The sequence below is a fragment of the Triturus cristatus genome, chromosome 10 (assembly GCF_964204655.1).
Source record: "Triturus cristatus chromosome 10, aTriCri1.1, whole genome shotgun sequence".
In the NCBI taxonomy this organism is placed as follows: domain Eukaryota; kingdom Metazoa; phylum Chordata; class Amphibia; order Caudata; family Salamandridae; genus Triturus; species Triturus cristatus.
The window spans coordinates 997,423,321-997,436,534 of record NC_140593.1 but is presented as its reverse complement, the minus strand read 5'-3'; the positions used below and the strand labels follow the sequence as shown (position 1 = coordinate 997,436,534).

Below are 13,214 nucleotides of genomic sequence, written 5' to 3'. Positions count from 1 at the left end.
GTGAGGGGATGCTGGTGTCAAATCAGATTATCAGCGCCGCGGCGGATGTATCTCTGTTAGCGGCACATGGATATTGTCATGGCATCAACCAACGGCGTCACGCTTGGCTTCGCCTTACCTCACTCAAACCGGAGGCACAGCAAAGAGTGGCCAACCTGCCTTTCTCGGGGGAAACCCTGTTCGGCCAGCATGCGGACGACGAAATGGCCCGCATGAAGACGGAGGCAGAGACCCTGACGGCTGTCGGGTTAGAGAAGCCTGAGAAGAAAAAGCGCCCGTTCCAGAGACTGTTCGGGGCTGCAGGCAGAGGGCGTGGGCAGGCCTCGGGACAGCAGCAACAACAACAGCAGCAGCAGTTCCGGAAACCCTTCCAGAAGCGCCAGAAGGGTAGAGGAGGCCAGCAGTCCGCTACAGCGACCAAGGGCCCGGCTGGGTCTCGGCCCTCAGCGATTACTTCCCCTGCAACCGTTACCCACTCCAGTGGGGGGAAGCGTTCAATCTTTTCTGGCAGAGTGGAGAAAAATTACTCAGGACAAGTGGGTGCTGAATATTGTTTGCAATCAGCCCGCCTCCAGCGATTCCGCCGGTAAGCTCACGGTATCAACTGCGAGAGCTCCAGGCGGAGGCAGACATCCTGTTGAGGAAAAAGGCGGTGGAAGACGTACCTCTGTCTCAAAGGGGAAGAGATCTGTACTCTCGGTTCTTCCTGGTTCGCAAGAAGGACAAGAACGAGTTCAGGCCCATTCTGGATTTGTGGCAAGCAAACAAATGGATTCGCAGAGAGAAATTCCGCATGCTATCGTTGCATCAGATTTACCCTCTGCTGCAATGAGGAGACTGGCTCTGTGCCATAGACCTACAGGATGCGTACTTCCATGTGCCCATTGCACAGAAGCACAGGAAGTTCCTGCGATTCCAAGTCGGCGCCAATCATTATCAATACACAGTACTTCCATTTGGGCTAAAGTCTGCGCCCAGGACCTTCTCGAAGTGCATGGCAGTGGTAGCTGCACACCTGCGGAGGAACAAGGTGTTTGTCTACCCGTACCTGGACGATTGGTTGATCAAGGCCTTCTCCTTCTCGGAAGCACAAGCGCACTTCCAGAAGACGTGCGTTTTCTTGAACAAGCTCTGGTTGCACGTCAACATGTCCAAGTCTGTCCCGACTCCGGTCCAGTGCATACAGTACTTGGGGGGCCTCCATCAATACACTGTCAGCAAGCGTGTCTCCTTCGGAGGAGAGACGGTTATCACTCCTTCGGAAGGCTCAGGCTCTTATGACCGCCCAATCGACGACAGTGAGGAAGGTGTCTTCGCTGCTGGGATCGATGGCCTCATGTATCTTCCTCACGCCTCACGCACGGCTGCACATGAGACCACTGCAGGAGTGCTTGGAGGATCAGTGGGATCGGAGGACAGGTTCTTGGGACGACAAGATACGCTGTCTCTGCATGCTCTTCAGTCGCTGAAGTGGTGGTGTTCGGCGGAAAATCCTCCTCAGGGGGGTTCCCTTCCACAAGGACATTCCCACGAGGAGTATCGTGACGGATGCGTCTCTCCAAGGCTGGGGGGCGCATTCCGGAGACCTACAGATACAAGGAAAGTGGTCCCCGTTGGAGTCGACGTACCACATCATTTTCCTGGAGCTCAGAGCCGTTTACTTGGCATTGAAGGCCTTCCATCCGTCCTTCCAGACCAACTCGCTGCTTGTACAGACGGACAATACAACCACGATGTATTACCTCAACAAGCAGGGGGGGTCGAGATCACGCACTCTGTCGCAGGAGGCGCAGTCGATCTGGCACTGGCTTCTGGCCCGAGGACTGACGATTACGGCCTCGCATCTGCCAGGTGTGCAGAATGTTCAGGCGGACGCACTGAGCAGACTGATTCAGGAAAACCACGAATGGGACATAAACGACGAAGTACTAGGGGACGTCTTCGCAAGGTGGGGGACTCCAGACGTAGATCTGTTCGCCACCGCCGAAAACAGGTACTACCAGCGGGGGACGCTGGGGAATGCGCTATGGATTGACTGGTCGAACAGCTTTCTGTACGCTTTTCCACCCATTCCCCTGATTCCGGCGGTGCTCATCAAGCTGTCCCAGTCCGGGGCGCGGATGATCCTGATTGCCCCGGAATGGCCCAGACAGTGGTGGTTCACGGACCTGCTTCACCGGTCTCTCCGTCCTCACATACGGCTGCCGTGCAGGCCGGACCTTCTCACGAAGTTCAGGGGGCAGTTGGTGCACCCCAACCTCTCGTCTTTGAGTTTGGCGGCATGGCTCCTGAGATAGTGCAATATGGCCATTTGAATCTACCAGCAGATTGTATGGATATACTGAAGGAGGCTAAGCGACCTTCCACTAGGACGTCCTATGCTTAGAAGTGGAAGAGATTCTGCATCTGGTGCAAGTCCAAGCGCTTTGACCCGACGACATGTAAGGAAGATGTCATCCTTCCGTACCTTTTGAATTTGGCGCAGTCTGGCCTTAATTTCCATTCCATTAAGGTCCATCTCGCTGCTTAAACTGCTTACAGGAAATACCCTTCACAGACTTCCTTCTTTCAGATCCCTGTGATCAAGGATTTTTTGGAAGGCTTGAAGAAAGTGTTCCCTCCTGTCAGACTTCCCTCGCCTTCATGGGAATTGAATGTGGTGCTGTCCAGATTGATGAAGGAGCCTTTTGAACCTATTCACAAGGCTTCGTTGCAGCACCTGTCTTGGAAGGCGGCGTTCCTAGTGGCCATTACGTCGGCCCGCAGGGTGAGTGAACTTCAGGCGTTGTGTTGCCAAGAACCTTATACGGTATTTCATGCTGCTAAGGTTGTTATGCGTACTCACCCTAAATTTCTTCCTAAGGTTATATCTGATTTTCATGTCAACCAGACCATAACTTTACCTACGTTTTTTCAGAATCCCTCTTCTCCAGCGGAAAGGTCTCTACATTCCCTGGACGTTAGGAGGGTGTTGAAGTTTTATCTTGATAAGACCAAAGATATTCGTAGGTCAGACCAGTTGTTTTATCAATTATGGATCAGTCAGGACTGGTCTTGCTACCTCCAAACAGTCCATCTCTCGGTGGATTGTGTCCTGTATACAATTGTGTTACCAAAAGGCTAATAAGACCGTAGGGGGTAAACCTAAGGCTCATTCCACCAGGGGCAAAGCTGCCACGACTGCTTTGCTGCGTAACGTTACGATTGCAGAAATCTGCAAGGCGGCCACTTGGAGGTCGGTCCATACCTTTGCTGCGCATTACTGTCTGGACACGGATGCCAGGGCAGATGCTCAGGTTGGGCAGGCTTCGCTGCGAAATTTGTTCGCACAGTAGTGGTATTATTTTGTAGTCTTCTCCACCGCCGTTTTGGTGTGGGGATGGGCTTGCCATTCTATTCACTAGATTATGACTATACACAGAGATCCCCTACTACAGAAGGAGTAGTTTCTTTTCTGTAACTCCAGTTCTGTAGTAGGGGTATCTCTGTTATAGTCATAAGCGCCCGCCCTCCTCCCCGGTGGAGAGATAAATGTTAATGTAAGGAATGCTACAGGTCTGGCGTGTTACGCCTTCAAAAAGAACTGAAAGTAAAAGGGACCTGCTGTGCATTCTGGGATACTGGAAAAGTTCTGGAAAGTTTTCTTAAAGGCACAGTATCCTGTTCTGAGCCACATAATGGCAGCCTATGGGGCTTGTCTGTCCATTCCTCCCTCTCTATCATTCCAGAGGCTTTTGCTGGTAGAGGCAGGTTTTTCTCTGTGGAAAAAGCTGGGCAGGCAGTGCTGTTTGTGGATGTTGGTGGAATTTTCTAGTTGAAGTACTGGACAGTGTAGCCTGTGGATATAGGCTGCATTATCTGTCTTTGAATCCTCTCTTAAGTGTAGATGCAGGTCTGCATGGCTTGACAACTTAAGAGATTATTTTTATTGCTCCGGGGTCCACGCACATGGGCGGGACTATTCACTAGATTATGACTATAACAGAGATACCCCTACTACAGAACTGGAGTTACAGAAAAGAAACTACTCCTTATTCTGGTGAGTAATATACATCTAATTTTCTTCGATCCCGCACATTGAACAATTCCTAAGCATCATATACATGGGGAGGGCCATTGGCAGCTACGATGTCCACCAATCTTTTTCATCAAAATGATTTTCTGCATAGCTTGACCAAATTGGGCGTTAGCCTTGGAACTCACATTTGATGTATGAGGTGTCCAAAAAGTGCATGTAGAGTAAAACACTTGGCCGTTTCTCGCATGGCATTTGTGGGGACGAGCCTCTATGGTGCTCTGTTATGGTGAAGGCGGTTTGTGAGTAGACTACCTATTGAGCATGCAGCATCTAATCCATTATGCTACGAGATATTGTCTCCCTGGTTGTCAGGGTTGGCCTGTTATATGTGACAGTTACTTGGATGAACAATTGTGATTTTCTCAATCCAAACCAAAATTTGAGAATCTTCTGGAAATTCAAATTACTTAGACCCCCCTTTAACCCTTAAATGAGCATGTGCTGGGCTCCCAGTTGCTTGGTTTAATTGAAATTCAACTCAAACTTTTAGGGAAAAGGGTGCCTGTAATTTTGTCCTGAAGGAGAGCTGTATATACTTCTTCAGCCAGCTCAGAAACTCTGCGAGCTGACTGGATCACCTAAAGAAAAGCAGACTTCCATGTCACTGGTTTTATGTCCCGTGACGATCATGGGTTTGAAAGGCATATGAGCCAGTGTCTTTATATCACAGAGTAAGGGTTCCTGAATAAAGGGAACACATGTTCTTGACCACTTTCTCTCCTACCTATTTTACTGTAACTGGATAGCCAGTCATTAGAGGAGACCATGTCCTGGTAGTGCATATATTTAGGTAATACTCTTATTGAAATGATTATAGGGCGTGGTGGAGATCCCAATCCACCCTACTTAGAGAGTGCGTCTTACAGGCACCGAAGAGGCAAAAGAGAACCCTTGTTCATGAAGTCCAGGAATCCTGTCTGATTGGGCAAAAGAAGACTGTGCTATTGTGATCATCCAGCAAAGTGAAGTACTTTGGATCTTACTTACCACCCTATTTAGAATTTGGAGATTAGGAAACAACTATTGAGATGGTCTTGACATTGCGCGGATAGGGCCTTGCTACATGAAAGATTTCCAGTTAATGAGGCACAACTTGAGGGTTCGGTGTTCTGCTGTGTGGTGAATATCAATTTCCGAAGGAACATCCAGATTTAGTTTTCACGTCAGATTGATGTCTGTCAGAAAAAGCCAGTCCTTGAGTACCCGCATCCACATCTCTGTGATGAATTATTCGTGCAATTGTTTTCTCGCTTGTTTACGTTAAACTTACCTATGGTGTTAAAGATGTATATTAGAATGTATTTCCTCTACTAGCAATACCATCTGAGCCACAGATATGACCTTTAGCTCCAACACGTTAATGTAAAGAAACCAAGGATATTTACAGCAGCAGTCTGCGAAACCTAGATGAAAGAGTCACCCTTAGTTTCAGAGGGCAGAATGCAATTCTGAAGGAGGTTATCTTCGCTAGGCTGCCTTAGGAGGATGTGTTGTAAATTAGGAATAGGAATCTGTTTATCATTGCCGGTGAACGTTTGTGCCTCACTTATGCACCTAAGCATTACCAGTGTACTCAAAGCAGTCTAAATCCATTATTGATCCTCACAATCCACTATTTTGAATGGGAATACTAAGAGACATGCAGGAGGTGGATTTATTTTCATTTAAAACAGAGTGCAGTACTGCAGCAGTAAACTGACAACTTTGCAAAAAGCCTACTGTTCCTCTTCACGTTCACTGAAAATCACAGCTTGATTTCTGTTCCCAAGACCTTGGACCAATATGCCAAACAATCTTGTGAAAAGGTTCCCCGAGTGGGTCATTTGTTGAAGGGCTGGAATTACGTTGATACTGACACCTCATAAGGTAATGTGCCACTGCTTTAATCATCTTGTTAAATGTTTGGGGGGGAGTGGCCGGCTGTGAGTTCATGCTAAAAAGCAATGAATAAATCAAAGCCAATTGTAGGAACCATTGATGAGGAATTCAGAAATCCAAATCAAAAGTTTATAACTGGCATCTAGAAGATCTGTACTGCACAGTTAGTATTCTTCTTGTAGAGATCCCAGAAACTGCATCAGACATACCGGAATAATAAACAAATGTCCTTATGTAATAAAGGACGACTCCAACAGGTACAGAAAGGGTTATTTGCTGTAGTTTAGCATGATCTACAGGTAAATGATGCTCCCTTGAGCACAACTATATCTCTGATCAGACTCCTTCTGTGACAGAATCAATTGCGAGTACCTCCTCTCTGTGACACAGCATTCCAACCCAACATTCAAGGCTGAGCAGAGAAGAGAGAGCAACACATCACACATGGACTACATTGAACAACTTCAAAGAAAAGAATCAGTTTAGAAGAAAGTTTTCCAGAATGGGGCAGACCTGTCTCACTCACACAATAAAAACCCAAGCAGAGAAGCTCTGGTCTATCTTTGTTGAGATTTAGATTTCCCGCTGTCGTATTTAAACGTTCCTCCACTTTTTATGTAAATGAGGGTGCACCCTTGCAGTTGGACAGGCAGGTTGAAGAAGCTAGATAAGTAACCAAGAGCTGGAAACTCGAGGCCACCACTAAAATAATCTCCGGCTCTTGTGTACAAGTCTCAGCTGAGCAAAGTGGAAAGAGGCTATGGTGGCCCCAGTAGTGTTGATGGTGCCTTACCGCAAACTTTTTGAACTCCGAGATGGGAAAGTACTTATGTTGCTTGGTGACTGCAGTGCAGGCAAAGAAGTACTGTTGATATTGTGCAAAAGATTCCTCTACGTTTTTCATGTTATGGGCTACAGGAGAACCAGTTTTAAAGAAATAAGAAGCTGGTACTAAAGAGTTCTCTGAATGAACTCTGCCAGTATCTTCAAGCATCATCTGGAAAGGATTGACGGTAACTTTGCCTCTTGTAAGGTTAAGGTAGCAGTACTTCTTTCCGGAGGCTTCTGTGAAGTTCCCTTCTCTGTCAAAAGGACAGATGTATAGTGTCTGGGCCTTTATTTCTTACCCAGTGTTGTAAACAGTATGCAAGAATGCTGGGATAAGGTAAATAGGAAAGTCGTGGAATGGGGCCGGGACGGGGGATTGAGGGACAAATAGATAAGCTAATAGTTTAGTTGTATTTTGAAGCAACCCTGCTGCCTTAAATTGTTCTTATCAGTTAATGTTTCTCCTTTGTGGTCAAGTATCCTAAACATTGCCTTCTTTGCTTCTGTTTTTTATTCTTTGAAAACTGTATTTGCTTCACTCAGACTCTTATAACCTCCCTTGCCTGAAAGCATTTTTGTGAATTTTCCCTTTTTATCGACATTCATTTTTCCTTACTTGTTTTCCATTAGAAAAATGTGCCCACAAAAATAGAATTTTCTTAGGGGAACTCCTTCTCTAGCAGTTTGCTGTTGGCATGATTCCCATTTCAAGGGGAACCTTGGGCGATATCAGCCTTGACTGAGAAGCATACCACATGTTGAAGTCCTCCTTAAATGAATTCACAGTTGAGTCGAGGTCCAGTGTCTTCATAAAGGATCATATGCCATCTAAAATTAAGCCCTAATGGGTGTATCTATTCCCTACAAATCACAGCAGGACTCAAAAGAGGATGGGTACGCTAGGAATCCACACAAACTTGTACATCTTTTGGCATTGAATTGGGCAACCATTTCAGGAACGATTCTGCAGTAGGGAGACCGTGAAACCACCGTGGGGATATGGGGTGCTAGAAGCAGAAAGGGTTAAACATATGTCCCTTCAGGTCCTGAAGGATGGGGCTTTGGGGTGGTACTGCTTTTCAACATTACTGAGTTCCCTTAAGGAAGAGGGAAAGTGGTGGGTTTGTGTGCCCCTGGAGATTGGATCTCAGTCAGGTATCGGAGCATTGGAGACGAATCCTGCTGTACATATACAGGGAAAAAACTTCTTAAAGCACTCAAAACCACTGCCTCCATACCTTGCTGAGAGACTACTTTTGTATATAAACTATATGCAACATATGTATATTTATGTATGAACTTCCTCTTAAGGGTACCTATTTGCTGGCTTCACCTTTTTATTGCTTTTACAATTAGAATCTTCCCCCTCATCTTTTGGCTCCAACTCAGCAACGTGTCGGGGTTAATTCAGATTATAATACTTTTGCTTCATTCTGTGCAGAGGGTACTGATGAGTAAAGACTGCCAAATTATTACATTGCATGCTGAAGTCAAAACTCTTCTAGGCGTCCATGACCAGGTATAAATTGTTGACAAAGAAGCATATTGTCAAGTAAACGGTGTAGAAATATGTTCAGATCTTTATTCAGCCCTCTCTGAGGGCCAGGCCCAGATTTTCCAAGCATAGGTATCAGTTTGTAATCCAGTACAGTGATGCAGAGGCAGAAATGTAGATGCAAAACAATAAAAGGAACTCATATAGCTTATACATATGCACCTTCTTAGTGACTGTTAGGTATCCAGTGTATAACATATTCAGCTTCTTGAACGGAAAGGAACCCCTTGGGTAACCGAAGGTGTTGTATAGCATAGGAGGCAGCACTTTACCAAAGGATGAGTCTGGGGCGCTAGGGACTGTCTCAGATGTCTCAAAGTCATCAGACAGCACTTACGTCACCTTTGGGGATCAATCAAAGATCTCATTCTTATATGGAGAAGAGGATTTGGTTAATTAATTAAAAATAATATACACATGTATTTTTTAACAAACTTAATTTTGGCATTGACTAAAAGACATTTTAAATGGCTGCCCTTGTTGTTCTAAGAAAATTATTTTGACGTTTAGACTTTAAACCTTTTTTCAGTGTAATACATTAATTTCCTTGGCAGAGTCTTATGGCTAACATATGAACTCTAACCATCCTAATGAATGTTTTGTTTTCCATTCTGAGAATTCTGTTTAAGCGTGACTTTTTGCTCTATGCTTGTACAGGGCCGGCGAGTGCATCAAATAGAGGACCAGGAACAAAATTCAAGAGGGCTAGCAGCACCACAGACAAAGAACCAAGTGCCAAGAAGCCCCGAACATGTGGAATTTGCCATCAGCCTGGTCACACACGGACAAAGTGCCCACAGAATAGATGAAAGAGAAGTTAATTTTCTCCATAGTAGTCTTTAGCAAAACTCCGTAGCGATCATCGGATGGAGCACATATTTTAAAGACCTTCAATGTTCTCAGCCTTAATACTCCATATTCAGTACTCTTTATTTTAAGTTCTTCCTCATCACACACATTAATAGCTAGATGTTTAAGGGGTTCAAACTGAACTAATCTGAAATATATTTGCATGGGTGAATTGATGCAAACATGGAAGTCTACAATGTCTTCAGTTTTATGAGTATGTTGGAGGGCAGTTTACTATAAAAAAAAAAGTTCAAACATTCTCCATCTGGATCTTATGAGATCACCCATATAGAGAAAAGCAGATCAAAGTTGAGTTAATAACCCTGTTACATCAATTGTTACTCTTGGGATAAGCAATGTATTGACTTTTCACCTTGCTCTCAAATGCACAAGTGTATATGCCTGTGTTTGAGACCCAAGGTAATAACATAGTCACACAAGCTTTTTGTTTTTCATGAGCTTTTATACAATATCCTGTTTTATAAGTGCATTCTAGCTTACAAAGTAAATTTGGAATTTTGATAAAATCATTTTGGAAATTAGCAGTATTCTTTCTAAAAATAATTTGGTTAAAGTTGTATTTAGCCAAAAAAATACATTAATGTGCAATCTGAAGAGACCTATTGGCATTATGGCAACCGAAGGCACCTCTTCAAAGGCTTCTTGGAAGTTTGAAATTTGGAAATGTTAAAAGCAAACAGTTTTCAACATTGTTCTATTGTTTGAATTTTTTACATACTCACTAATATCTTCATCACCACATTCCCAAAGAAACTGAAACCAGTCACATAGAATAATGTTTTTCTGGATTGCCTTAAATGTATTCCAGAGGAACTTCCAGCCTCTTGGGTTCACAGTAATATTTGGCTCTGTTTCAGTTTCTTATTTACAAAACAATCTTATTTGTAAGTGCTTTTTGGAAAAGTAAACTGGAAACCCATAGCTATAATTTAACATAGTACTTTGCTACCTCGAAGTTCATTTGACGATTTAGATTGAGGAGAACTCTCAAGCCTAGAAAATTAATATTAATTAAAATAGAATGGTTTTTTTTACCAACCAGACTTGCTTGGTTTTTTTTAAATTTGAAAACTCTTTTGTTTTATTTTTACATTGCTCTAAACCACAAAGTAGGGAAAGCATGTGCTTATCAACATCTTGGGAGCAGCAAGACTGCATAAATCTCGACAGATGCGTGCACACACACTTGATGCTGACATCTATTAGTTTCTTCATAGGCAGAAGAGTTTCCCTTTGGGATATGTTTATGCTTTGTGTATAAGACTGTAAGGAAGAAATAGGTGGCATAAAAGCTTCTTTTGTCTGAGAAGCATTGCAAATATCTTCATTCCTTGAAAGAAAGGGTTAGGTTTCCTTTGTTACCCCTTAGAATTTCAGAAAGATATTTCACAGCAATCTAGAAAGGGGGTCCAGTATTTACACTACTTAAGTCAAGATACACAAGGCTTGAAAGACAACTCATTAGCTGCATTAAACATCTGGTATGGTTTTAAGAATTTTAAAATATAGCCACTCATTCATATTATTTGAGATATAGATAATTTTTTTAATTTGTATACTCCCCTCAGCCTCTATGACTGGAATTTGCCCGCTGTTTTATGTCAGGCATTTGACAGTGTGGAGGAAGTGGGAAGTTCTGAAGAGTGTGGTGTTTCAGTAAAGGATTGGCAAAGCCTAGAAAATCTATTCTCAGAAGACTAAAATGGAGATGGAAAGTAAGTATCGTCTTTTGTACATAAGACTTTTTTTTTATAAGTATCAAATGTGTTTAACTATGCAGGAATGACCTGTTCCTGTATTTAGGAAATGGTACCTTCATTTTTGAGATACAATATATATGATGGTTAAAAAAATCACTTACCAATGTAACTGCATCATTATGTTTTCTCTATTTCTTGGAGTTGGATTTTGAACCATTTACCTTCTAGAGTTATGACTTTTAAATGGATATAATCATATCTAGATTTTTTTCCCCAACAGGCATACCCAGTCCAGCGCACGCATGCTGTTTTAACTTTTCTGCCTCTCTGGTTTATAGTTGCTCTTCGATGTAGACAAACATTTGAGGTTCTTAGCCCACTCTGTGACTGATTTGAGGAGAAGCAGAATGAGTTGTCCTACTAAAAAATAAATACCTATTTGAGTCTGACTTGTTTTCAAAAGGACACATCTTAAAACAAATCCATCAAATGTAGTCGAACAAAAAGGTAAATGCTATACAAAATGAAGGAGAATATATAATGTATCAAAGATCCTTATCATCCTGTGTAGAAATGGACCTTTAACACTGAGCCTAAACAGAATGATCAAAATCCCAACTGTTCAGATTGTTTTGTTAATGAAGAGGAAAGTTATGTTGAATCTATTGTGACTGAGGGGTGGTGTTGATGCCGGGATGGGGATAAAGATGTAACTATTCATGTTATTCTGTTGAGAATGCTGCCAGCTTCTTCAGTTGCGACACATATGTTGCACACCTATAGAGAAGCCACATCTCTAGTGTCATTGCTGAAGTTGAGTCAACATATATTCCAGAGTTCAAGAGTGCTAGGAAAATATGTTAACTAAAGATTTTTTAAAATGTTTAATATTTTTATGTTGACATGCTCTAATAAAACTTTTAGATTGTAAAATATACTTCATTTGTTTGCCAAGTTTGGCACTTCAGTTGTATTCTCAGATACGTCTGATGGACAACCCATCCAAGTATGTCCATGTCTCGATACTCTGGGAGCAAGAGCTACAACATTGTACTCAATCTTGTGACCTGCAAAGTACTTAATTTCATTGAGGTGCATCTTACCCGGAACTGTTTAGAAAACAGATTATGAATGTAATTTGTAACACTTCCCATCCTCACTCATTGAATTTCTTATGCACATGACCTGACAGATAGGTAGCACATTCAAAACCCACTGGCCCATTAAATAAGAAAAGCTGATGAATCCAACGCAGAAATCTTTAGTTAAATTGCTCCCTCATAGAAATGTTTGGTAATTGACTGAGTATCGAAGAATAATCTGTATGCATACTGTACGTACAGGAAGCTATTATCAAGTTATGTACACATTTTTCTGCAGGCATGTTTTGCAAAAATTGTTTTGAATCAGTATGACTAAACTATGATATTAAGGTGAGCTAGGCAGCATATCAAAGTCTGTTTTAGTTCAATATGGTGGCTGTAGTTTGATCCATTTTTTCTAAAAGAAATATCTCATTAATACTGTTGTTTCTAATGTTAAACACCCTAAATAATAAAGAAACGTTTTGTGCCAGTTATGGCAAGGCCAAATTGGCGATAATCTCAAAGCGATCAGACATAAACAAATTAAAAAAATTCTAATATATTGTGTATAGCTTTGAGACTATATTATCAGGGTCTGAATATGCCAGCTAAAGACTATAATGCTGATATTGACAGCATTCATGAATAACTATGACTCATAACTATGAAAAAGGAACATTTGAGTCGAGTATAGAATGTTCCTACAAGACCAGCAGAAACAGCTATATTTCCTGCTGAAATTTGATTTAGAAGTTCATGTCATTATAATTTAATTTAAAAAAGGGTAATATGTGATCAGACCTGGAGATTTAACAAGATGCGAGCCACTACTTTTCAAACCAATAGCAAATGGATCCACTGAGTGACAAGGAGAACTGACATTCATCAATCTCCCCATTTGTAGACTTGGAAGGGCACCGCCACTATGCATGAGTATCTATTGTGCACAAAGCCTCGTCCGCTGGTGCTTATATGAGCATAATTGGTCCTATGATCCTGCAGGCTCACATAAGCCACGTGGTATGCGGAGAGAGGAGGAGCACGATACCAGGAGAGGGTGACCCTGAGCAGCTACCTGAGCAGCTACACCAGAATTATGGCTTTTGGCACATTCTTGGATTTGTGATGTATCTCAGAATAGGAGCAAACAGTGACTTGATCTCCCATTAGATGAAATAATTGAAGGTGTCTTCAGGCTACATTAAATTGATACCCTTCAG

The 13,214-nt window shown here is 42.6% G+C and overlaps 1 protein-coding gene across 1 annotated transcript in view; it reads left to right on the top strand.

Annotated features, from left to right (window-relative positions):
* The window catches only part of TOP3A (DNA topoisomerase III alpha), a 262,802-nt gene extending 250,960 nt beyond the window's left edge, over positions 1–11,842 (top strand). Inside the window, exon 19 of the mRNA XM_085628981.1 lies at positions 8,997–11,842. Within this exon, the coding sequence (XP_085485107.1) occupies positions 8,997–9,148 (152 nt within the window). The 3' untranslated portion in view covers positions 9,149–11,842. The remainder of the gene's footprint in view (positions 1–8,996) is intronic.
* Positions 11,843–13,214: the final 1,372 nt, after the last annotated feature.